Source organism: Echiichthys vipera, assembly GCF_963691815.1.
Source record: "Echiichthys vipera genome assembly, chromosome: 16".
Lineage (NCBI taxonomy): Eukaryota > Metazoa > Chordata > Actinopteri > Perciformes > Trachinidae > Echiichthys > Echiichthys vipera.
Genome location: NC_139841.1, coordinates 19,727,438 through 19,754,326, shown reverse-complemented (window position 1 = coordinate 19,754,326; position 26,889 = coordinate 19,727,438). Strand labels below are relative to the sequence as shown.

General features: G+C 38.8%; 1 protein-coding gene across 1 annotated transcript; it reads left to right on the top strand.

Annotated features, from left to right (window-relative positions):
- Window positions 1-369: 369 nt before the first annotated feature.
- On the top strand, window positions 370-26,390 carry gpsm1b (G protein signaling modulator 1b). The gene is made up of 14 exons (XM_083929510.1): window positions 370-606; window positions 9,636-9,857; window positions 10,927-11,062; window positions 11,395-11,537; window positions 12,693-12,816; window positions 14,254-14,369; window positions 14,609-14,764; window positions 14,860-14,968; window positions 15,105-15,219; window positions 17,223-17,293; window positions 17,417-17,587; window positions 23,590-23,752; window positions 23,854-24,059; window positions 24,200-26,390. Exons 1-14 carry the CDS (start codon window positions 545-547, stop codon window positions 24,398-24,400), a joined length of 1,995 nt encoding a protein of 664 aa, XP_083785636.1. The 5' UTR covers window positions 370-544; the 3' UTR covers window positions 24,401-26,390.
- The last annotated feature ends 499 nt before the right edge of the window (window positions 26,391-26,889 follow it).

Below are 26,889 nucleotides of genomic sequence, written 5' to 3'. Positions count from 1 at the left end.
ACTGTAGGACCGGAGGGTGGCACACCTCTGACCACACCCAACCAACCACGTCCATCTGTGGTGTCAGAGGTAAAACCAAGCAACAGGTTACTCTGAGAGGAAAAACACTAAGAACATTTTCAAGAAGAGACAACAACAATACAACGCTGATAAACTAAAATACCTAAATATAGTCTGTGTATGAAATGTGTTCCCGCACGTAAAAAACACACAGTTTGCCCTTCTCACGAGCCGGCACATCCAGCGCTCTCACGCACAAGCTACTCCCCACCGCCGTGACGTTGTTTGGGGAGGAGGGGCCGTGTGTTTTTATGGTTTATTTGCACAATACCTCACTTCCTAGGCAGCTGCCATTGCTGTGGTGAATGAAGGAGAGAAAGAGACAGCGGTAAAGGACGAGAGGAGAAGAGGGGAAGGAGTGACGGAGAAGCGGGACGACAGAAAGAAGAGAAAGGTTAGCTGCCTCTGGAGGAAATAATTGTGAGAGGGGGCCCTCATAGCGGGAGGAAGCAAGCTAGGAGGCAGGCTCATAAGCAGCGGCTCTATGGCTCAGTCTGCTGCTAACGGTGTGGACCAGGATCTGGCCAGCAAGAGGCTGCACTCAAGGTAGGACCCGCGGGTAGGTTTGGGGGGGTACACCGGCAAACAGTCAGCCTTGTGGTCTGTCCTTGAATGATAGGAGAAAGAGAAAAGAGAGACAAGAGGGAGCGGCTAAAGGAACAGAAAACAGGGAGAATAATAGAGGCTGCCAGCTCAGGGCTTTGCTTACTAAGGAGGAGTCAGGCAGGCGGAACTTGACCAGCCAGCTTTCACTGATTTAAAGCTCAAGACCCAGCCACAGTTGCAGCCAGAGCCCGGTTCCAAGCCTCATTCCTGGCTCGGGTCATTGAGCTGCTGTGGCTGGAATGTACAGACTGAGAGGAGCCTCATCAGAACATGTGGATGTTGGGGGAATATAGTGTGTTTGTCTTAGGTTGGACACTCTGGCTTTGGTTTAAGATTGCCATTGTGTGGGGTGTAGAATCAAACCATATGTAGGCTACAAAGTCAGGAGACCACATGGATGATCTCTGAACATTGTATGGGAAGATAGATATGTGTTGAGGAACTTTTTTTAACATCGTATTTGCATATCGGGTGTATATGCAATAACCTTGTTCTGACTCATTTGCAAATTGTCTCTTTCGTCTCATCCTACTTCACCATTATCTGTTTTATTGTGCTATTTGCATGTCATGAAGCAGCGGTCTTTCAATGGCAGTCCAGATTAAGAAGCATCAATAACTGTACTTCTGTCCTGAAACTGTCAGAAAATAGAGAGAAGTGCTCATTATATGACATATTCAAATGAGTTGTTTTATAGAACCGAGAGTTCAAAACCCAAAGATATTGAGTTGATTATCATATATTACCAAGAAAAGCATCAAATCCTCACTTTTGAGAAGCTGAACACAATGTTTGGAAATTAACTGAAATTAATAATCAACTGTCAAAATGGTTGCCAAAAGAAAATTTGATGTATCAGTCAACAAATCAATTAATTGAGTAATCATTTCAGCTTTTCTTTAGAATGTATTTTGACAGTTGCTCTGACTTTTGTATGTTTGCCTTTGTTTCAAGTCATAATTTAGACACCACTGTTTTAGGCAAAACTTGCAGGAATGCTGTGCGTGTTTTCAACATTTTAAAAATGACTAATCACCCTTACACATATTACACTGTATGAGTGTGCCTCCACATCATTGTTAGTCATTCAGGTAAAATAAGTCAGATTTACCACCCGCTGATTGTGCAAGAACATATTAACTGCATGGTAACATTTTTCCAAAGGAATAGTTCAAGGGAGTGCTGCAAGTCAAATCAAGCAAATAAAGTGTGTGTAATTGTGCAATATACTTTGAGCAAGCACTTTAAAGGCCATAAAATTGTATCCTTTGCTTAACTGACATGTAACAGATCTAGTCCAAATAACTGATACCCAGCCCTAGAAAAAAATCCAGTACCAAGTAGTATATAAACTTCTCTAGTCAAACGATACCTGCATTCTATCTTTTTTGTACCCAGATCTGTAAAAATTACTATTTGTATAATATTGCTCACACCCACTCATCACAAGCGTTCTTCAATTTGTTGCGATGTGTGATTGGTCCATTACTGCAGCAGCTACAACTCATACAGTCCTTGGTGCGGTGAAGTAGAGCACAATGTGTTTGTTGGCAGTTCAGCATGCCGAGAATTCACCAAAACATTTGAGAGTATGGCTATACTACACTTTTGTGGCGTCTGATAAAAATAAATGCATAAAATGCGTGAGGATAGTTAATAGTCAAGAGTTAGTTTAAGGGTACTGGTATTGTTATGTGACACAGAACAGACTGTTGGAAAAGTTGAGAGTTTTGAAGTGACATCCATAAACCCTTCAAGGACACACACACACACACACACACACACACACACACACACACACACACACACACACACACACACACACACACACACACACACACACACACACACACACACACACACACACACACACACACATAAATACACAGAGTGAGTCACAGTGCTGGTCATGATCATATGGCCGGGTGTACCCTCAGAGATTGCTTTCTCTCTATTTTACAAACAGATAAAGTCAGTACATGACCTTTCTACAATGAGGGTTGTGAGTATGTGTGTGTGTGTGTTCATATATGCTGTCTGTCTGTAGCTGCTAAGGCAACAGATGAGATACATAAAGGGACTTTGGCAACAAACACGTCTTTTAAAATGCTAGTTTTGTAAGGCTATTCTATATCTGGAACCAAAAGTCTGTTTTTTGGAGATTAAAACAGATGGTCAGGCTATGGATATGAGCAACTATATAGAAATATTCCAATGCATATATGCACTTGCTTTACATCAGAACTGATTAAGTTAAATTAAATTATAATCTGTGGACTGAAACCTTCATGTTCTTCACAGAGACCAAGGGTCATGGAAATTATGGCTTTATGATATGAAATTAGCTTTTCTTCCCTAAATGTCATGTTATGTTCTTGCAATGTTTTCAAGGACCATATTATATGATACGACCCCATTACAATAATATTGCTACAGGTTTAGGGGAAAAGCAAAAAGCAAAAATAAATACAAAAGCATATTTATAAGCACATCAGAAGAAAGAGAAGGAAGGAGACACCTCTGCACTAACTGAAAGAGACATGCGCTGCAAGAGGAAAAAACATTCCTTGAGAGTTTCTCTTTGGTTTCCGTGACAACTAGTTGTGGCACTCTGTAATTATGGACGGATTACTACTCTGAGCACAGAGTTTCTTAGCTGAGCCATAAATAATGGCGACAGTAGTGTAGAACCCTGAATATGAAAGCCTAATAAATGAATAAAGTAACAATTATATAAAAATGTTCAGTATTTTCATCAGGATTTAATTCGGGACAGATCACATATTCAGATTGTGGCTGCATATTGGAACTATTAACTATGGTATTTATTATTGTTTTTGCAGCAGCAGCAGGTTATGTTGCGTTTCCAATAACTGCAAACTGCAAATTTGCATCCGTTCGCATCTTTGCATTGTGCTGTGAACACAGTTCGTCACTGCTGGCCAATAGCCTGCTGTGACCCTCAGTGCTGTTGTTTGTGCTGGCTGAATTTGAGTTGCTACAGCAGCTAACTGAAAGGCCGTCTCTGGAGATAGACCGCAATGGCTAGTTAATTCTTTTCTCATTTGTGGTCTTACAAACGGTAAATTTGTCAAATTCAGCGCCCCAAATTGCCATTGTCCAATCTGCTATAGTTTTCATGTTTCACAAAGTACCTTTTTATGAGTATATGGGACCTTGATATATATAATGTAATAGGTGGTGTACAGTATGAAGCAACTCTAAATTGTATTGTAGTTGTTTACAACTATTTAGGATGTAAAAGCTGGAACTACAGCTGCAGCTAATGATTGTTTTCGTGATTGATTAATCAGCTGTTTATTTTATTGATTAATTGTTTAGAATATAAAAAATGTTAGAAAAAATCTCATAACTCCCTAAAGCCTAAGGTGCCAGTTTCAAATACCAAGTTTCATCTGACTAAAAGTCCAAAACCCAAAGATATTGCGTATATTATATGACAAATAAAACCACGCTGTTTGTTTCACACTGAAGGAACAAACCATAGACGTGCCATAGTTCCGTTTACACACAAACCTCACTTCTTCCCTCCTAACTTTGTCGCTGAAACCTGTCCAATATGTTACATGTACTCTGTACTCCATGGTAACAGCACCAGGGGACTGTCTCTCATAGACCACAGGCAGGCTATTATGGGATGAGTGTCTCCCAAACAGACCAATTAGAGTGGTAATCAGAGGAGAGAATAGCAGACTGTACTGCACAGATCCATTGTTACTCCAACCACAAAGATGACAAGAATTAAAACCACTTTCTGAAAAGCCTCTCGAGAAGAATAATCCTGGTTTTGTTTTTGTCTTGTTGCTTTGCCTTTCTTTGTATGTCCATGAAAGTCTTAAGTCATGAAAGATATCGTTGTCTATTGTCTTTTTGTCTGGCAGTTAGCGCTCAAGCTAGCTCTCACACAATAGTTTAACTTTTCAAGCTGAGTGATGATATATTGGCCTCTAACTTTACAACTGTACAGCTTAAATTATTTAACTGTGTCGCCAGGCGTTTTTAAGGGCTACACCCTTTTTCCACAATTTCTTTTACAATTCAGGGTTTTACAATTAGATCGTGGTTTACAGAGGCCACTGCACCATCTGCTGCTAAACTCGTTGTCCATATGTCTTCCTCCTCATCTTTATCTTTCCTCTGTAACACACCGCTTCTCTAACCTGCTCGAGCTTTACTTCTTACCACTATCATGCAAAGCTTCAGCATCCACCTTTTGATTGGATAGATGCAAGGTTTCTATCATACCAACTTGAGATCTTGTCATTAGATGGAAACCGTTGATCCTCTTGTATCTTTTGCTGCCGCTATCCTGTACTCTTTACATCAGGCCCAGCACAAGGCAATGAGTATCATTGCCAGTCATGTCCTGTTTTTGTCATAAAATGTTGATTGTATAAGATGCAAAGGAGACAAAGGAAAACAACATCTCCTGCCTGTGAGGCTGTCAGGACAGTCTGAAACCTTTAGAAACAAAGGTGCTCAGCTCCTAGGGAAATTTGAACAGCAGAGTATTTACGGTCAATTGGTTATCTGCATTCGCTTTCTTCTCTAACGTGGATGTGATTGCTCAATTTTAAACATTCCCTCTGTGATCATTTGTAACTGCATTGACCATGTGCCTTTCATCCCTTGGGCTGCTGCTATAAGTGCCTGTCCCACTTTCCTGTTTGCACTGAAGAGTAGACTTGGCTCAATCTACGACTTTGTAGGCCCTCCTTTGATGACTTATTCAGATATGGTTACTGGAATTATCAACATGTCTGGCCTCTTTCCCTCTGAAGGATTCCACGACTGTTGCAGAAATAGTTGTTGCTATTTTAAGCCTGTTGTAGTTAATGCCGGGTATATGACCTTGCACATTTTTAAGGACTGTGTGGTAACCTGGTTGGTAACTACTTCCATCCAACTTTCAGTGTGATGACTTCCATCTATTATGGCCAGCCCATCTAAATAGTGGTGTACTTTCACCCTAGGACTTTAACATGTTGCTCCAACAACACCAAAATTAATTTGTTATGAGCAAGGAAGACGGTCTGGTCACCCTTTGAATGAGGGGACTGAATGGTTCTGATTGGGGCTACTGATTATGTTAGTTATCGAGTATTCTACCGATTATTCAATCAATGAATTGAGTAATCAGATAAAAAAAATGCCATTGCTAAATTTGAAAGGCACCTGACCCGAACAGACACTTTCTATGATTTTCTCTGGCCTGTCTCTTCTCCTCAACCTCAAAAATTCATACTATACGAGAAATGGATATCGGTATAATGGTTTATCTGGTCTAACGCCAAAGACTGATTTAGAGAGTTATAGGTTTGGCCAATACATAAACATGTATCTCACAGCAGATTTTGCCATGCTGTTTATGTCATGATATCCATCTCTTTAATATATATGGCAGTAGAAGGCTATTGTAGGACTATGTTGCAATTCAATGGCAAGGACAGCTTAAAGGCTATATTGGATTGTTGCATGACTTTTGCACCAATGCAATGAAGTCAAGGTATTAAATTCCCAGGCTTAGCCAACAACAGACACGTCTGACTGGTTTTGTGATTCATCAACAAAACTTTCTCCTTTAACAATATACATACAGGTTCTTTGATACCACGATGTAGGATTTGGGGATTTTTTTCTAGTACTATTGTCCACTGCTAGAGAGATAAGTAACAAGGGGAAAAATATAAAAGACCATCTGGTGGACATCGATGGTAAGTTACACTCAAGGTTAAACCATTTTTTTCTGATCAAATCAGCTAATCCTTTTTGTACAGAGGGTATTTTAATGTGTCACAGTAACAAAAGCACAGGTTTAAATAATAAAATGATTCATAGCTGAATTCCATATGCTTTGGCTTCAGGGTCTTTATATTGTGCATGCTGGTTTACTGGGAAGCTTCAATAGAACATTGTTAGTATTATTAGTAACACCTGTGCTTTTCCTACTTTAACAAGTCAAAATTTCTAATATTGTGAGAGTGGTCTAGTATTGAAAACACAAGGATATGTGTAGAAGCCGGATGCGTTGAGGTACATTAATTATTGAGGGTAGCGCACCTGTTTTTTTTGTTTTTTTTCAAAGCATAAAAATATATATATATAGCATAACTTAACAATTTACTCAATGAAGAATCTGCATTAAATGTATGCCACTTAATTGGAATCTTTCATTATTTGTATTTGAAAAAAATGTCTTATTTGTCTCATTTAAAGATTTTTGACCAAGAAAATAGACAAAAAACATGAAAATAACCTCTCAACCATACATTTGTTTATTTGTAGTGATATGGGAAATGTATAAACTCACTGTCTTGACATTTAGGTCCCTTACCTCCTCTTTACTCAGTCTTATTTGTCTTGACTGGTGACCTAATAATGTTTCTGCCACTGTCAGCAGATAGCTGGCTTAGTACACCCCAGGGCCAATCAGTGCACTGTTTGGTCTTTACCAAGGAGGTGCAGGTCGCTGGATTAGCAATTATCCCCCACGCTCATCCTTCCTCTCAGTCTCTCATTGGGGCACTGGTCAATGTGAGGAGTGAGGCACTGACCGTACCTCGGCTCTCACCCAAATTGTTCTCTATGTTACACCCTCCCTCTTTTGAAAGTGTGGCTTGTAAGGGCAAGGCAGAACAATGGATCTCACTGCCACAGCTGAAGACAGGTTGAAGAGGATGAAAAGAGGACACATTTCTGTCGGGGATAGTAAGAACTAAATAACACCCAGAAACGGACAGTTCTGCTTCTTGTTTTAATTTAGTTGGATAAAAGAAATTTGCCTTCCGTAGACTTTTATATTAACATGTTTTACTAAAAAATACAATTGCAACTGGATCTGCTCTTCTGTGGAATATTTTACACTTCCCTCCTGACTGGTTCGGCTGTGGGAGTAGAGAGTTCATCGTTGAGTTGTTGGAATGTTCTCGAGGTCTTGAAAAGCAGATGTGATTCTTGGCTTGTCTGGGACTGTTTAGATATGCCAGATGGATTGTGTCCAGGTTTGCTGCAACAATACTGATATTTTGTCTCCACACTGCATTAAAAGTGTACTGCTTGAATAAACTTGTTAACCTTTGCCCTCATGGCATCTGAGCCTTGCCCCCTGACTGGAGCAGAGAGAGCTATGTGTAGACTGGTCCACTGTGGACCCCGACCTCAGGCTATGCTAAGGCCTTTACACTTGGAGCTACAGGTGTATGTGGACAAAACACGAACCAAGCAAAAACACAGGTACTGCTTAAACACCAAAAACAACAAACAGTTTTTTTTGTTATTTTGTTGCTTGCATGCAAGGTTTTGCAAACCAAATTAATTTGGTGGGCATACTGAGTCTAGATCAGGTCAAGATGAGAAAATGAGACCAGTCACATAAGGACTAAGGAGAGATTTGTAGCTACATTTTCCCTCGACTATAAAAGGGCTACAGAACACTGAAGGGCTTGCACTGCGTGGATTGTGCTTTATTAAATGTAAGAAGACCAACATTAAAATGAATCAAAATAATAATTTAAGTGCAAAGTGACATGATGTAAACATTTCCTTGTCCTTAACATAATCATGTATGGTGGTGAATTGCAACATGGAAATATGAAGATATGGTAGATCAAATAAATAGATGAAAAAATAATAAGATGGGGGTCCTAACAAGTGCAAATAGAGAATACTTTATGGAAAGTACACATGAACACTCTGAGTTCTCTATAAAAGCTGCAGGTAAAACTCAACGGTACACATCTCTTTGCTATACTTTTGAATGATGCCATTTGAAAAACCGATTAGATTCGCGGATAATCCTTGCTTAACTCTACATTCTAGTACCGTATCTGGAATTTAGAGCTACAACCAAATCTACTGGTCTTTAGTTTATCCTGGATTAAACAATGAATCTGAGGGGTATACTTCCTGAATGTAACTCACTGACAAAGCTTTGTTTTAGCATCTTGAGTGCTGTGTGTGCAAAATTTCTTTAAAGAACACTGTGGTAGTCCACTCACTTGTCCTATGACTATACAAATACTTTTGTCTGGATACAACAATATTTTAATGCTGCCGACGCCGTCAAATACACAAGGCTCAACTTAACCACAACACAGACTATATGGGTTGTAGCTGCCCTGGTAGTGAGCCAATCCCATGTCAAATTAAATCAAAGAACAGTTCTGGTGACTGGCTGCGTGCAAAACACTACACATAATTTTTTTTTCATAATCTGGGTGCAAAAAGGATGGAATGCAGGTATTGTTTGACTGCAGCAGTTGCAATACTACTTGGTAATACCTTAAAGTATCAAGTACTGAAACCCAGCCCTAGCCCTTATTAATAAGGACACTGTCAGTAGACACTAAGTTAACATTTTTTTTTACATTCCCTTGAATCCAGCAGTTGATCCAGCAGTTGCCATGGTAACCAAGGTATTGTGGAAGTGGTGGGAAAACTCCTCTTGACTTTGCTTTTAATAGTTATTTCTGGAACATGTTGTTTCTATTGTCTTTCGTCGTAGCAATGTAGGGGGACTGAGATACACTTGGAACATCATGTGTTGACACAGGACTGACCAACATGATTGATTTGCTGATTTTTTTAATGATTACATGGACTAATATCGGCTAGAAAGCAGCTTGATATAGTCAACCATTAAAGCAAAACAACTGTATGCTTTTATAAATTATACTCAAGAAACAAGCTGATATAAGCAGTTATGGGTGAAAAGTGCAACACCTTTCAAGGTGCTCATCCCTGAGCCTTAGACTCAGTTGCTAAGGCAACAGTCCACCGACATGGCTATAGATCTTGTTGTCATGGTGATTCTGGCAATTTGTTCCTCACCCTGAGAAGATATTGCACTGCCACTGTAATAAGTGTCCATATTACTATACATTGTTCTATCTCTGAAAGTGCTCATTTGTTAATACTGTTTTCTGTCAACCTTTGTGTGCACCATTTAGGATGGAGGCCTCTTGCTTGGAGTTGGCCTTGGAAGGAGAACGGCTTTGCAAGGCAGGGGACTTTAAAGGGGGAACAGCATTTTTTGAGGCAGCCGTGCAGGTCGGCACAGAAGACCTTAAGACCCTCAGTGCCATCTACAGCCAACTGGGCAATGCCTACTTCTACCTCAAAGAGTATGGCAAAGCCCTGGAATACCACAAACATGACCTTACTTTGGCCAGGTGAGCATTGTACATTTTTAATAGCTTCTGTGTACTGCATAGTAAAAGTTTTGAACTGTGAGTTTTGTTACAATAGGTGCTAAAACAAACCTTTTAATATCCAAAAAGAGTCATTTCGAAAGCACTGAAAACATATTTGTTGTTGTTTGCTTGCTTTGGCATCGTAAAAGATATTCAAAAATAGCACAGTATCGTCTTCATACTAAGTGTACTTATAGAAGGATTCAAATGATTAACCTGAAGGCGTTTTTTGTCATTTAAAAAGCAGACTTTATATTGATAATCATGAACACTCAGATACATTTTGTTTTCAGCTAATGAGTTTTCAACTGGCCTAATTAAAGACCATCTATATAGCTGGAAAAAAAACATCTTTTCGTTTTAATTTTTTTGATGCATCAATGACTGTAGCAGATGAAACAATGTAATCCATGACATCTCAGAAGCCTGATTGCGATTCAATTAAGAAAAAAATCCTTTTGGTTGTGGCTTAATAACTCTAGCTAATAAAGAATGCTTCACTACAGTCATCTCATTTATGCAATGGTAGCTCTCTGTATATAGGAGGAATGGTATGCTAATGATTCTGCTATGTGATGTACAGTCTTAGAAAAGACGGATTCAGTTTACCATTTCTGACGGGTTCTATTTACTTTAGGAGATGCAAAACCATAAAGAGCATCTGGGATTTTATTATGTTGACAGTGAGTTAGACAATGAAAATTCCCAGAAAAGGTGAGGGAACTTTCATATAGTAGCTGTCGGCAACTACCAGCTGGATATTTAGCTTGTATGAGTAATCCGGCCCCCTGCAGTGAGCGCAGCTTGTCCTTCAGCAGGAAACAGATCAAAGACCCCAGGGAGATTTACTTTGTTACATTACAGTCTCACCAGGGCCACTGGGACCTGGTCCTATTAAATAAGCAACCAATTTAAAAATCTACAATACAGCATTTCCCAATTAAATCTTTTTACAGTTCCTTAATGGATATTGCTAAAAAAAACTATTAACATAGGAAAACTGTAGCTCCCACCACTGAATCTCGAACATGTTTCTTTGCTTTCTCAGAACAATAGGAGACCGAATTGGGGAAGGAAAAGCCAGTGGCAACCTTGGTAACACATTAAAAGTGTTGGCGCGCTTTGATGAGGCCGTTGTGTGCTGTCAAAGGCACCTGGATATTTCTCAAGAGCAGGGAGACAAGGTGACATGCATCTTTTTATTGTGTATAGCATCTTCTAAAAGTCCTCAGAAAGCTAAAATATATTCAGTTTGCTGCTTGTATTGTGTATTTTCTCCTTTTTAACACATCAACCTTGTCCTAAATAATCTTTATTCCATATTTGAGACATTTTACGTGTGTATATATTGAATTTTAATTCCTTCAGTTTATTTCTGAGCATCATGAAAAATAGTGTGCATCTTGCGGTAGCCATATCTAGAATTGATATACATTGTAACTGATATCTGTCTGCATCCTTTTTAAATTATTTTCCTAACCTTTCTCTATTGTGTCTCTTTATTATGTGATTGCAGGTCGGAGAGGCCAGAGCACTGTACAACATAGGAAATGTGTTTCATGCAAATGGCAAACAGCAGTTATGGGGGTGCACCCGGGAGCCAGGGGACCTGCCTCCTGATGTCAGAGACACACTGCAAAGGGCTACTGGCTTTTATGAGTATGTATTGTCGAGTAATGAACTCATACAGCAGATTGATGTACACAGAAAATCTAAATCACTGTTTGAGCCTGGACTGGTGAGTGCATTTTTTGTTGCCAGAAATGCATTTAATGCAGAAAACTCCCCAATATAGATACATCTAACAGAAATCTCACTTAAATATGGCATATGCCACTGCTTTTATCCCTTCTTGGACTCACCTCTGGCAGTTATTACCCATTTGGTTGTTCTTGAATACATCTGTCCCTGCGTAGCACATGATTTGTGTGCAGATTAAAATGGATGGAGAGGATGTGTTGGGCAGCGGGGAAAAAGCTCATTAAACCACGTACACAGACTTTGACTGATATTTCAGTCGTGGCCTTGGCTGCACTGTTGAAATGCAAACAAAAATGAAAATGAAAACTAACTGCCCTAAGATATTGCTCACTCTTGTACTAGATAACATTTACTATTATTCATTGTTCCATTTATGTTCATAAACCCCTCACTCCATGGTGCTTAAAAGCCCAACATAATGCAGCCACTGTCCTACTTTACAGCTGGGGATTTATGATAAGTTGAGTCAGTTTTCAACAGAATGTGACTTTATGTTGTTGCTGAAGATTTCAGTTCATTTTCATCAGACCACAGAATATATTACTCCATGCTTTCAATGATTTATATGGCTTCTGGCAAACTCCAAGCTGATGTTTGCCTCCACTTAAAAGACACACTGCTGCTCTTTTGACAAGATCTTTTCTCACAGCTATAGAGATCTGCACTTTTGTGGGATTTGTCCTTTGGTTGCTCAGTTTGGGGTGGACAACGGTCTTTTGTAAAGAATATTTTCCCTCTTAACTCTTTAAGAGTTATCACCATGCAAATGCAGTAAAATGCAGAGAAAGTGGTGGTGTTAAATACTTTCTGAAGGTTCACTCGACAAAGGATGGTGAGAATGTGTGTAGCTCCATCAATGCGAGACAGGTTGGTGCTTAGTCAGTCATATACAAACACAGCTTCATGTGTGTTCCATAACATAATAAACTTTATTATATTTAAAAAAAGATATTACAGACTTATATTTAGCTGGTGTCTAATGTGAACATAGTAAGAATTGACTTTTACATCATTTTCATACCACTACTAAATTGCTGTGTTTACTCTCTGTAGGATGAACTTGTGTTTGGTCAAAGAACTTGGAGACCGGGCTGCTCAGGGGAGGGCCTATGGGAACCTGGGTAACACCCACTACCTGCTGGGAAATTTTGTCGAAGCTATCAAGTTCCACCGTCAGGTGAGAAATTTGAGATGTTTGCCAGCATTATATTAATAACACTAGTGCATAGATAAAAGTTATCAGCCTTGTTGTGCCACAACAGAACAGTGACCCTGCGTCACCGAGGCAACAGCCTTGCTTTGCTATTGACACAAGGTCATTCACTTTATAGCTAGAAATGCACTTGAACAGAATGGAAATCCTAATAAAGAGACACAGTGCTATTTTGTCTACAATAAAAAAAAAAGAAAATTCCCTAATGTGTTCATTAGATCAGGTCTCACAAATACTGTCAGCATAAACCGAAACACATCTTCTTGTTTTATGTTTGGTTTTCCTCGTCCAAACCATTAGTTTGTGGGTGTTTCGGTGGCTTATGCACATACTTATTTGCCATGACGCCCTAGCCAGGGAACTTTGAGTGTCCTGCCTGAAGCCACACTGCCACATGAAAAATTTCAGACCATGGTTGTCATTCTGTTTACTGTGGCCTCTTGTGTGCGCCTCTATCAAACAGCGTGCAGCCCAGACACAAACAAGTGGTTACCACAAGATTTGATTCACCGTTGCATTGTGATGAAATATACTGTATTTGCATACTTTTTTAGCTTATAGGTGCAGTCAGAATACACTGCCGCTCATTTAAGGAAAAGGCTATATTCATTTGCTTCTTGTTGAGAAAAGACCTCTCCTAGTTTGCCTTGCACAGACAGACTAAAATGTTACATGCAAAAGAGCAAGAATCTGTCCAGCCAGTTTGAGAGTGAAGGAAGGACTTGCTTTTGTTGTTGCATTGTACTTATTACAGTCTGATTTAGTACAAACTACTGAGTAGAAGAGGGGGCAAGAGGTGAAGACGATATAGTGTTTGCTCAAAATCTGTCATTTTATTGTGGAATGCTAGCATGAGATAGCTAGTCATGCTAGTCCTAGCATTTTTAGCGAGAAAATAACACCTTGGTGAGTTCTTCGGTTCACAATCCACCTCACTCTAAACCAAAACACAGTGTGCAGAGATTAATGGCCTTTCATTGGTAAAAAATGAGGAAATTGGTTTCTGGTTAAATCACTTGCAAGCACGGCTTCTAGCTCAGTCTCCCCATATGTTCTGTCACCCTCCATTGTAAAGCAATTGTTTCCTTATGGGAGAAGCCAGCCTCTCCTCTCTTCCCCATTACACATCTATCAGTGTGCCCCGGAGGGGAGCACACTTCCTTTTAAAGGGAATCAGAGAAGCTGATTTGATGTACCACTACTGCTGCTACAGCACATCTTTTCATGGAGTCATGTACCCAACAGGGTAATTGCACCTGCTTGTACACTGAAGCAGAAAAAACATAGGGCCAAGTAAGGTGAAACGAAATCAGAAGAAGAATTTTCTGAACAATGAAGAGGCAGGTTGAAAATTTTGTACTAATTTGGTTTGACTTGACCTTTCTGCTCTGTTATTCACAGCGATTATCTATAGCCAAAGAATTTGGGGACAAAGCAGCAGAAAGGCGAGCCTACAGTAACCTTGGAAATGCCCTGATATTCCTGGGCCAGTTCAACACAGCCACTGAATACTACAGGTGAGAAAAGAGGGGAGTCTGACATCTAGTGGAGGGAAGGTGAAGTGGGCCAATTTCTGCAAAGTTGAAAAATGTGACTGAAGTACAAATTGAATATGAAAAAAAGGCATGACATGAGAAAAAATACTCTAAGGCTATTTTTTCTTTCACCTCTCTAACTTTCTTATCACCTCTTTGTTAGCCTCTATATTTTTCATGTTTCCTTTTCTCACTTTATCCCTCTGTTTCTTTTTCCACAGAAAAACATTGCAGCTGTCCAGGCAGCTGAGGGACCAGGTGATGGAGGCTCAGGCCTGTTACAGCCTTGGGAACACCTACACTCTTTTGCAGCAGTACGAGAGGGCCATAGATTACCACCTAAAACACCTGTACATAGCCCAGGAGCTTACTGATAGGTATAGTGAGAAATATCTAATACATAGACATGCATGCAGACATGCCTGAGCACAGGAATAGTTTTTAACATTCATCTATGTTCATGTCTCATTAGAGTTGGAGAGGGTCGAGCCTGCTGGAGTCTGGGAAATGCATACGTGTCTTTACAGAACCACAAACAAGCTCTCCACTATGCACGAAAGCACCTGGACATCTCTAAAGAAGTGAGAGTTTTTTATTTTTTTATACAAGCAGAGTATTAAAAGTACAAAAAAAAGTCAAGGCTTCTTGCATTCCACCAAATAAGACTCATCTGGCTGTGTTTGTTCCTTTGCCCCTGCCTCTTCATTTCTTCCTCAGATTGGAGACAGAAATGGGGAACTGACTGCCAGAATGAATGTGGAGCAGCTGATGGAGGCTCTGGGGGTCAACGAGAGCGACCTTTCACCCTCTAGTTCAGAGTTTGAGATGCAAGGTGACAGTAAAAGTTATATTTTTTAACTTTTCATACGAAACATTACATGGTAATCTGTGAGGTTTTAGAGGCGCTGGTTTCTGTTAACTTTTAAACAGAGCCAAGCTCCCCCTGTTTCTAGTCTTTATGCCAAGCTAAGCTGACTGGCCACTGGCTGTTGTTTCATATTTAACGGATGAACATGAGTGGTATCAATCTTCTCATCCAACTCTGGCCAAGAAAGAAAATACTATTTATTTACCAAAACCTTATAGCGCTGGAGACTCTGATTTAAGAGAATCCTTAATGTTCTGTATGTTTGTAACGTACACTACATTGAACGTTAGTAATATGTCATTAAAACATTGCATTGTCACTGTTCCCAGGTAAAGTCAGTTTAATTTACATAAACCAGGCTAAATGTAGCAGATTTGTGGTCTTTAGTGTTACTGAAGAGCTTTTATTGCATATTGTTATTGTATTGTAACGGTAGAATAGTAAAATAAATATCTATAAAATCTAGTTGTCAAGTTAAAAGATTATAATATTTTTTTTTAAAAGTGCGCTTTTGCATAATGTAGATTTTTGACAGAATCATTAATCTCTTGGTGAAAATCATGACTCAATGAACTAGAGGAATTTGGTTCACTTTGGGCCATTATTGTCTTCACCAGTGTTTTACATGCATTTTTTAACATTGTGTAAGCAAGATACTCAGTTTCATGGCACGAGAGAGGGTGCAGGATTGAAAAGTGTGAGTGACACACTGTGAGTGTGTGTGTGCTTGTATTTGTGTGTGTGTTTGAACGTGAATGTAAAACCAAAATCTGTTTGCACTCTGCAAACTGTGGTTAGGGGAAGCCGTCTTGGAGCTGCACTTGCCTTCTCATCTCACTGAAATGGAAAAAAAATAAATAAAGGCCATCGAGTTATAGAAAAGTATTTTATATCAGAAATTTTTAATGAATAAATGCGACTGAGGGGCTGATTGAATAGGTGTTTAAAATCACTTTAAATCTACAGATAAGACTTTAAAATCCAGATTTTTAGATTCTGCTCTTTTAACTTCTATGTTTGACAAAAATAACACGTGGGTTTGAGCAAGCTAGCTGAAATGCTGTGTACACAAAGTGGCCATTTAAAGGTAAAACCAACCTCAGGTGAGACAGACATAACACACCGACAGTGTCTGTGTTATGTCTGACCTGAGTCTAAATGTGAGTGAAAGCAATGGGTGTGTACATTTTTGGGGTAAGATGAGAATTCTTGACTTTACCCCCAGTCTCAGGAAGATGGTCTGAATCTAAAGCACAGTCTGTTGTCAACATCATCCTCAAATAATAACACTGATTCTTCTTCTTCTTCTTCTTGATATTATAAAATCCATCCAACTCACATGAATTGAAGCATTTGAAACGTATCAAATGAAGCACAGAGAAACAGTATGATCTTTATCTGTAAAAGTCTGGCTTTTGTGTGATGTTTGCTTTCATGAACCGTCCTCTGGGCAGAAACTAACACCCATGGCCTAGATTTCCCTCTCAGGTGCGGAGCTGGCAAACAGACTCTTATTCAGATTGTTTGGTTGTCTGCCTAGACCTCACATCCACACCGAAAATCATTAGACCAATGGTGACATGAGAAAAGACATGCTTGATTTAATTTTGGACTATACTGTTTAAATAGAATCTGCACTTGTGTTTACATCCTTAAATGTTCCGATTGCTGAATATAACTGTATGTACCCTCAAGACAAAAAGCCCAGTCTGCTGTGATTAGTCAAGGTTTCAAGGCCTTCCGCAGCTGTGCTCACAGTGTGATGGCTCATTTAAAGACACCGTTTCTGAATATGGGCTGTGTATCTTTCTCTGCATTGAACATGTTCATACTTTCACATTATTTATATAGCTTTTCTTTAAAATAATAAAATACATGTAAAATCTCACTTTTTATAATATGGGAACTTAAATGTTAGATAATAAGTCATGTAGTAATGTTTATTTACTTGTGTATTTTTTCTGTAGGAGCAAGACCCAAATTCACCAAAAGAAACAGCATGGACAGCGTTGAACTGTGGAAGTACTCTTCAGATAAGGTGATTTTTTTTTCTCTCATACTTCATTGCAACACTGCAGAGAGAAATGTGCCTGTAAATGTGTCCCACACACCTCTCCCCCAAAAAGCAATCCCGCTCTAACAATATGTTCTTTTACTGCAGAATGACGAGAACCAAGAATTGGAAAGTATACCCAGGAGATCCAAGAGTCAGATGTCCCAGCCAGGGAAAAGAAAAGGTTATCCTGACAGTCAGTCATCAGATGAAAGGCCGTGGTTGGACTCACCTGTAGACACTGATGACATCACTGTACAAGTCCCGCCTCCAGTGACTGTGAGTAGCTTAAGCTTTATTTTCTTATTAGCCGCTTACTTTGACCCAAGTATGTTCCTCAAAGCTGTAGTCGGTAACTGATACCACTATATCCTGATAGCACAATGACGAACTGTGAAAAAGTCCTGTATCTTTACCTTCATCTGCTGGAGTTGGATCAATCCTCTCATCCTCAATCCTCTTTCACAAAATCTGGAAATGTTCCTGTTGAGATTTTTGTTACATCTATTTTTTCACATTTAGTTCAGAATTTGGAACTGATGCATAATTGAAGCAGTGATTATAAAATGCCAGTATTGCTCTTTATGACACCAAACATTACTGTACTCGTAACAGTGTCCAGTTTCCAGAAGTATCAAAGTTTAAGTACTCCCTACTTTTTATACTTGGTTAAGACGCTAAAGGATAAAGCAATAACAATTGGTATTTTCTTTTAATTTTTGCTGACTATAGGTGCTTTACATTTTATTTAAGTATTAAGCAGACCACCAAAATCTTCAGCCCAGCGCACATTTATCTTAAATCTAAGGTACACACCCCCTCGTTTTTAAAAAGTTTTCCGCCCACACGGCCTCGGCTCAAGAAATATCTGCGTCCAAACGAAACCAGTGAAACCGGCTCAAACGATGTAGTACACATTCCACGGCTATATGTGGCGCTGTAACTTTGCCACAGAAATACTCCTAAAATGGAGAAGAGAAGGAGCATGCATGTAAAGCGGGATTAGAGGTCGGGTCGAGAGATGGGGCGATGCTGTCGTCGGTTAACAAACTATCTGGCTTCACTATCCAGACGACAACGCAAGAGAGGCGTTTTCAGATCCATCCACTCTGGGACCCGGTTTCAGAAGATACTGTTTTAGGCTCACAGAGCGGTTACAGGAAAACGCATATCCATGTGGATGGGGCCCAAGATATACCAGTCTGTTAATTGAATTACTGAGTGCCCACCTGAAAGAAGAGAGCATCCTAGAGAGCATCAAGGAGACTGCTAAATTCACCTAACTACTTTTACCCTTCCTGTCTGTACACCTCCTGTCTAAATTGTCTTTAGGGCTTCTGCTTTTCAGAGAACACAAGATATTAGAGAGATTAAATTGGGATCATTTCCCTTAATTTCCCATGAGTTTATACAGTATTACGTTAGAAGTCAGATACAGTGTAAAAGGTGTCTTCTCATTAAATGCCAACAGTGCTCCATTTTCTGTGAACTAGATTCTTAATGAACATGTTGTTTCACAGCTGCTGTATCCCTAAAAGTCTGTGCCCCCACGGCACCTAATCATGGCTCACTTCTGTGACAATGCTAATTGTTGTAATCAGAGAGCTGACAGAGTGAAAATTACTGGGCTGGATGATGATAGTTCATCACAAGGGAATAAAAAGCGTAATGTTGGTAATCCTGATGACATACCCTTTTTCAAATCTACCGGTCTTTTAAAGCCAGCTGCGTTTCTGTGAACTTGGACCGCTTCCTAAAACTAGAGCTTGTGATTTCTTTACGATGTACAGTATTGTCAGTGGCAGTTAGTGCACCAACTTTGTGAACCATTGAATAATTAGTTGAGTTAACAGACTGAAGTTCACCTTCCAGCGAGAGCTTGATATGGATATGTGATGTTTCCTGGTAATTAAATAAATAGTTAAATAGTTAATAGTCAAATAGAGTTTTGTTTATCATTGTATTAAGAACTGTATTATACCATCTTGGTTGGCTGTCACCATCTTGTTTTTTTGAAGCCAGAGAAAGACCGGTTTGGACGAAGAGTGGAGCTACAGTTTATTATCCAGTATGGCCGCTAGCTAGGTAGCATTGTTAGCATAGAAGAGTTTCTTTTAGAACAATTGAATACTGTTTAAGACATTTTTAGTCAACCAAAATGTTACAATTAACATCCATGAACTGAAAACAGGTGTGTGTGAGAGGGTTAATGTTGTAAGATGAAAACACAGACATTTACAAAGTAGCGATTTGTCAATCACGAGGTAGCCACGCCCTCGAGCAAACCCTGCTTTATCGTCTATTTTACTATTTTTAATGGGACCGTAATCCCCAAAAGAAACATCATGCTCTATTGAAGAATTCAAACTAGTGATTATGATCATAAACTCATTTGGAACATGTCTACTGAGGTAATAACTACACTTTCTCAGTCTTATTCTGCAACCAGTGAAGCTGCCCCCTGCTGGCCATTAGAAAGAAAGCAGATTGGAAACAGCACTTGATAAATCAATCTGCTACTTACTCTCTTATTCTAGAGCTATCCACCATATGACACTGTCTTCATTAGAAGAATACACAGTATACAGATTTTACAATTTCAGTTAATTTATTATAAATGTATGCTTTGCTATCTGACACTGTTGTAGTCCTACCGTTAGCTAAGCTATAATTGGACAATTACTGTCTGGGGCAGAAGTCAGTTGAGGATTGTGTTTATTCTTCATTTGAAATTCATTTCAAAATTAACATATGAGGTTAGAAAGCACAAGGCCGATATCATCAGCTAAGAACTGCCTTTGTCTTTTTTTCCTCCATTCACACACTCACTCCCCTTCTCTCTTTCACGCACAACTTAATTTCCTTCCCACTCTCTTTCTACCTTTTTTTCTCTCTCGTTCATCATCATCACTCGTTCCTTTCTCTCTTGTTCTGTCCCTTTGGCCTACTTGATTAATTGGACAATACAGAAAGGGAAGTGACAAGATCCATACAGACCATGGGGCCAAGGACAGAGGACAGGAATTGCTAAGTCACAGTTGATTAGTGTGCCAAGAGCAGGTCAATAACAATCCCACAGAATATTTTTTACTTGCATGTCAAGAAATATCCTAGGTTATTATAGTACTCATAGTTTTTTAAGAATTGAGTGCTGACTTCGGTGGTTCCTGTCTTTTAAGGGGTAGTTGATCTCTGCTGCTGGCTGCCACTGTTGGCATGCAGTTTACTCATGACTATGTCCTGCACCCATCCTTACACCCCCTTTCTCCCCTCCTCCCATTTGCTCTCCCCCTCTGCTGATAATGTGACCTTGATCACAGAGCTGTTACCCTCCCCACAGCGTCAACCCCCCTTCCTCCCATAATGAGTTGTTTTCCCACAGTGGGTGAACAGGACAAAAATGGCCTGCAGGAGAGCCACAGGGAGAGAGAGACAGTGAAACAGAAAAAAGAGAGGGAGACAAGAGTGGATGGCAGAGATTAAAAGAGGGCTGGAATAGAGGGATGCAAGAGGAGAGGACATAAGAGGGAGGGAGTTGAGTACAGCAGGGGAGTAAAGAGAGAGAGAGTAAAGTGGGTGAAAGTAGGGGAGAAGGAGGTGGCAGCCAGGCGTGTGGACAGAGCAGGAAGGAGTGAGAGCTCAGAGAGAAATGAGAGAAAAGAGAGAAAGGGGGATAGATAGAGGACAAAAAAGAAGTGCTGCTGGTAAGATATTTCATTTATGTTTCACAGCTTCAGTAACAACATGGTGCTAAGGATACCAGAGTTTATTAACTCTCTTTTCCTTTAGCTTATTTACAAACATGATTTTGCCTGTTTTTACTTTATTTATAGATATTTTACTTTCAGGGAGTTGATGCAGTGTCTTAGTGAATAATGTTTTTTTATGATTAAATAGTAAAAGTTCTGTTTTGTTTGAGGCATACTTTGGTTTTCCAATACAAAAGTTGCCATAGAAGAGAAAAGATTCCCAGAATAGAACTGAGTGAAATCAGGTGTCTGCTGACGCCGACCTACTTCACATTTTGCTTTAAGGCAAAGTGATTTTAATCTCATGCACTAGTTGGTGTTTAAAGTGTCATATTTTGTTTTGGCTGGGTTTTAAATTTGAAAACTCGTGAGTGTTATTTACTGGGAGAAAGTTTCTTCTGGGGGAGAGAAGTAAAGTAAAATAGCTCTAGAGTTTCAACCTCCTCCCTGGCAACCTGCTTTTGGACATTGTGTTGATGTGTTTTTGTTGTTCATGATTATTAAAGTGCCAGTTGTCAAATTTTCAGTTAAGATAAGTCTTGTGCTACCATTTTGCTCAGTTTAAGAAGGCACATCATTCATTACAAAATGATATCTCTGTATCTATGATATTTTGCTGTCACCTGTGCTGCATAATGTAGTATCATTTTTGTTTGTCTTTGAATAATGACTGTTAAGTCTTACATTTTTTTAAATTATATAATAGCAACTCTTAAATTGATTACCGATTAATGCTTAAATAATAAGCCTTTTTCTAGCAATGCAAGCATTGGTAGCTGTATTTTAATTAATTAAATACCTTTTTTTAGTTTCTATTTTTCCACAACCTGGATTTTGACTGATTTGTGAAACAATCAATTTTAAAGCGTAAACGAAACCTTTTCCAAGAGGAAGTTTGATGTACCTGGTCAAGTTTTGCTGTTTTACAATTAGTCCATGTTTCAGATGTTTACTCTGTATGGTTATCCAGATTTATGAGGGCATTGCTTCTTGGAACTGACCGCTGGCATTTCTAAGTAGAACTCTTTAAATTAGGAAGATGAGACGGAGGAATTCAGCCTATTAGTTTATTATTTTGTTTAAAAATAAAGATGAACTTTTATTTATTATTATTATATTGCTTTTGCTATATCTGATCGTTTTAATTAGTTTGTCAGCAGTTGTATTTGTTCCAAGATGATTTCTCAGTCGGCCAGCAGATCTATTTTGTCTTAACGTTATTGTTGTATAACTAATTTTATTGCTGCTGTTCAGTAGATTAGTTCTTATTTGGTATCATAACATCGCAGTCTGATTGCCAGAATATTTGAGTAGTGCTAGTCAAACATAATAAATTCCACATCTGCTTTGCTGGCTCAGTGTACTCGTAGCTAAAAACATTTTTCATGCATATGTTATCCACTTCGGTTGCAAAGCTTGAACACATTAGCTAGACTGTGACACTAAATGAGCGAGCGCCTTTCTTAAAACAAACAATAGCAGCAGCACTGTCAGACGCTGCCTAGCTGTGAGCATGAAACACATACTGTAAATAGCATTCAGTCAGTCTTCGACTGAATTATTGGCTGATCATTGATTACAGATATATGCTCATTTCAAGCACTGACAACTGACTCTGACGGAGTAACACAGTTGATGTTTAATAATTGCCCATGTGTGAATGTTGAAACCCGTGAAAACTCTTTTTAAATAAATGTTGCCTTATTAGGTTAAGAAACCAAATAAACCAAAAATATGAGATGAAACTGTATGATGTGACACTACATATATTTATATTCTATCAAGTTAGGACTGATCAGCATTCTCTGTGGCGGCAACAGCTATTGATATTTCCATTTGCTTTTTATAGGGTACCACTATATGGGTCATTTTACTGAAATACAACAGGGTTGTTTATTTTTACTTGACATTTTATGATATTGGACCACCTCCAGTATCTAGGCCAAGGTAGTCTCACCATGAAGGCCATCCCATGTGAGTTAATCTGATTATTTTTTTCTCTTCTACAAGCTGGCCACCTTGAAAATCCTCATCCCCTTGTAACTCATAATGTCATTGAGTTTAATCATCTGCAAATCATGTTTCTTGTATATAGGAATGGTTCAATATAATTAGGTACAGCGGTTAAATCAGAGACTAGCTTAGAAATTTGGACAATGCTTTACTGTGATCATTGCACATTGTGTTCATTTTGCACTGAAGTTCTTCATAAAATGAGAAAACACTCAGGACTATACAAAAAAGCTTAACCATGTGGGTTTTTCATAAATACTGTGTATTCATTAAATTATCAGAAAACATGGTTTATTGTGATATATATATCATTATCAAGATATGAAATGACCTATATCAGGCTAGAAGATTTTGGCCATGTTGCCCAGCCCGAGGCAGAATTTAACCTATAATAACCATATTCAGTCTTTGTCTATTTGTGCTGACCTAACAGGAGTGTTTTACTATCCTAATCATAAATACTTTAATAATCCCCAGGGGGAAATTATTTCTATAAATGATACTATCTTTTTCTTGCAGAAGCTGGGCCGTGACCCCTCCAATGAAGACTGCTTCTTTGACCTCCTCAGCAAGTTCCAGAGCAGCCGCATGGATGACCAGCGCTGCCATCTTGATGAGCCACAGAACGGAGACAACAGAGAAGCTGCTGCAAATTCCATGCCATCCCTAAACGAGATGATAGGTTGGTTGAGAACAGTATTCGCATACTTATTTGGTCCTTTATTTGCTGTTTTCAGGACACTCAAACTTCTTTTAAAATAACAAGACTCTGTCTTCTCCTAGATCCTGCAATTACCACTTCCCCCCAGACTGAGGAGCTGTTTGATTTAATTGCTAGCACCCAGAGCCGCCGTCTAGATGACCAGCGGGTTAATGTTGGTAACCTTCCAGGCTTGAGGATTACCCATAACAATCTGGGACACCTGGTGGGTGAGGGAGATCATCAAGAACCCAGTGATGACTTCTTTAACATGCTCATCAAGTGCCAGGTAAGGCCACAAGTCACGACAAGAACTCTTAAATGGAAATGAAGAAGTTTCCCAGATTAATCTGTTTAATTAGTCTCTCTAGACCACACTGTGTCCCATTTGCTTCTACAATCTAAATGTATTAATCTTTCTGACTGTAGTCATCTAGGATTGATGATCAACGGTGCTCCCCACCAGAAGCTGGCCCCCACGCCCCCACAGTGCCTGATGAAGACTTTTTCAGTCTAATCCAGAGGGTACAGGCCAAGCGTATGGACGAGCAGCGCGTCCATCTGCCCTCAGACGACCAGGACGACCCTGAGTCCCCTGATCCTGAGCCACCTGGTGGTTTTTCCAGCTAGGACCTGGTGAATAATGCTGCCTAACTTCATGTCAAAGAAAATAAAAGAAATGAAAGGGGGATGAGCCAACATCTAAAGACCGCACTGAAGGGTGAACTAACAAGATTTTTTGATAACAAGACAAAATCCATGTGCAATAGGTGGTGCCCTGTCAAATGTTGCTCAGTGTATTATGTTCTAGATGTGTGTTAATATAACAGAGAAAAACAAGCAGAATTTAAGTTCAGCGGTGTGGGGAAATCTGTGTAGGGTGACATGAATCAATCTAATGCCTTAATCAGCATTTTTTTTTCAGACTCAAGATTGTATTCCCTGGTGTCAGATGTGCTCCGTAGAAGCACATGATGGGCATACAGTGTAGTATGGATGATTAATGTGGGGACATATGGCACGAGTCGTGGGAATCACAAAGATTTAATGATGGAACAGAGTGGATGAAAACATCAGACAGATTTGCACTGAAATCTTAACCAGTTTTATGAAAACGATGGATGATAATGTGTCTACCAAACAGTTTTTATCACACAAGTTGAATTTTCCACAAAATGTATCAATTCAGTTGTACTGATGCTGCTTTTATCATTCAGTTTTTGTGGTTCCCATAGCTCATAGATAACTGGTGTTATTATTGCAGTAACAGTATTAAGGATCATCAAGTGTTCCGTTTTTTTTCCCACTGATTGATAACTACGCTTCATTTTCAAAGTGATATGATTTAAATTGACAGCCTGAGTGAGTGAAATAGGATTTTTCCACATACATATTATTTATGTTCAATTAATTATATAGAAGCTGGGCTGAAAAAAAAGATACCGTCAGTCATTATTATGAGAAACGTTCTCAAAATATACTAAGTCATTATTCCCAGAACGTTTGTCATTATAATGACTTATAGGATAGTTTTTTTTTCATCATAAGGTTAAATTTCCTTTTTCATTCTTTTGGGGGAAATGGGCTTCCATACATTTCTGCATTTATACAAATGCATTTCTTCGCACAGTATGTCGTAACTGAGGTTACTGAGCGAACAATATGAAATAGCTGCTTCTTTTAAAGGTTCAAGATTAGAGTTGTGTGATAATTCAAGCTCCAATTAAATGTTTTGCTCAGCTATGAAAGTAATGCTGCCCATAATATTATCAACAACTGATAGCAGACTACTGCTTACTGCCATTATTATTATTATTATTATTATTTTTATTATTATTATAATTATTACTTAACATAGAAATAGAAGCAGATGGATGAGATGTGTCATATTGTGATGAATCTAATACCATGAACAATATTGAAGCACTAACTGCTGCCAGTGTGCTGCCTTCCTGTGGACAAACCCTTGTATCACCGTTGTGAAATACAAGTTGCAATCTATTAGGGATAAAAGGCTTCCCCTACTCTTGAATATTTAATATTGCGATACAGCACAAATATGACTATTTTGAGAATTTTCCTCTGGTTTCAGCAACAAAGTTTTGCCAATTTGTACCATAAATGTGGACATTTTTGCAAATCCTCAGTTCAGTGTACATTTCTGTCCATTTGTTGTCATGAAAGTTCAAAATCTGCAAGAGAGGTACAAACTGCAGAGACGACATTTTAATTGGCCAAGAGTTTGAAACCTTTTGCTCTACAGAGCATCTCTATAATGGTACTGTAAAAAATAAACTATCTGACCTTACCCATGGGCTTGCTTTGTATTCAAAGTAGTGCATACCTCATTTTTGTACCTCAAAGCTCATGGACCTTAGAGAACCTGGATGGATCTTTACCAAGTTCATAGTGGTTTGATTCATCAATCTTTGATAAACAATACATTGGGAGCTAAAGTTAATATTTTCTTTTTCTGTTTTTTGTGAATTAACATTTTTAAAAAGTACCTGGTACGCTTCTATTTGTCTTTGCCATAATTTGTACATATAAATATATTTTGTATTTATGTTCCTTTTGAGGACATGAATATGTCCCCTCATGCTTTTAATAAAATGTTTCAGATGTTTATTTTGGCTCTATTTTTATTTAGTTTTGCAAAAATAATGAATGTCCTCTTTTTAAGCTTAGGAAAACAACAACATGAGTAACAGTGACCACTGTAGCACAGAAATATCACATCCAGCAGATTGGAATATTATTGGATTTCCCCAAGCTCTAATCTCTGATGTAACAAAGCACAAAGGCTTGACCAAATGTGTTGGTTTACTTCCTTACTTTACTGCCTTACCTTGGTTGCAACACTAAGGTTAATTTGTAATGTAAGTAAGTTATTTATTCAGCCTTTTCCTTTTTAATTGACACTTTCCCTTTTCTGCCTGAAGATGCAGTTCATTAGATTAAGTCAAGTACATTCTAGTTATATAACGGTAATAACAGTAATAATGCATTTGACACCAAAACCAGTGCCATGACATAATATTTCCAGTTTCCAATAGTCTGCCTGGTGCGAATAATAAGTGAAGCACAACATCTTAATAAACTAATGCTGCACAAAATGA

Coding starts and splice junctions, on each gene's coding strand:
- gpsm1b (XM_083929510.1), top strand. CDS start 545: ATGGCTCAGTCTGCTGCTAACGGTGTGGACCAGGATCTGGCCAGCAAG. Junction 607..9,635: donor AGCAAGAGGCTGCACTCAAG/GTAGGACCCGCG, acceptor TGCACCATTTAG/GATGGAGGCCTCTTGCTTGG. Junction 12,817..14,253: donor CTATCAAGTTCCACCGTCAG/GTGAGAAATTTG, acceptor TGTTATTCACAG/CGATTATCTATAGCCAAAGA.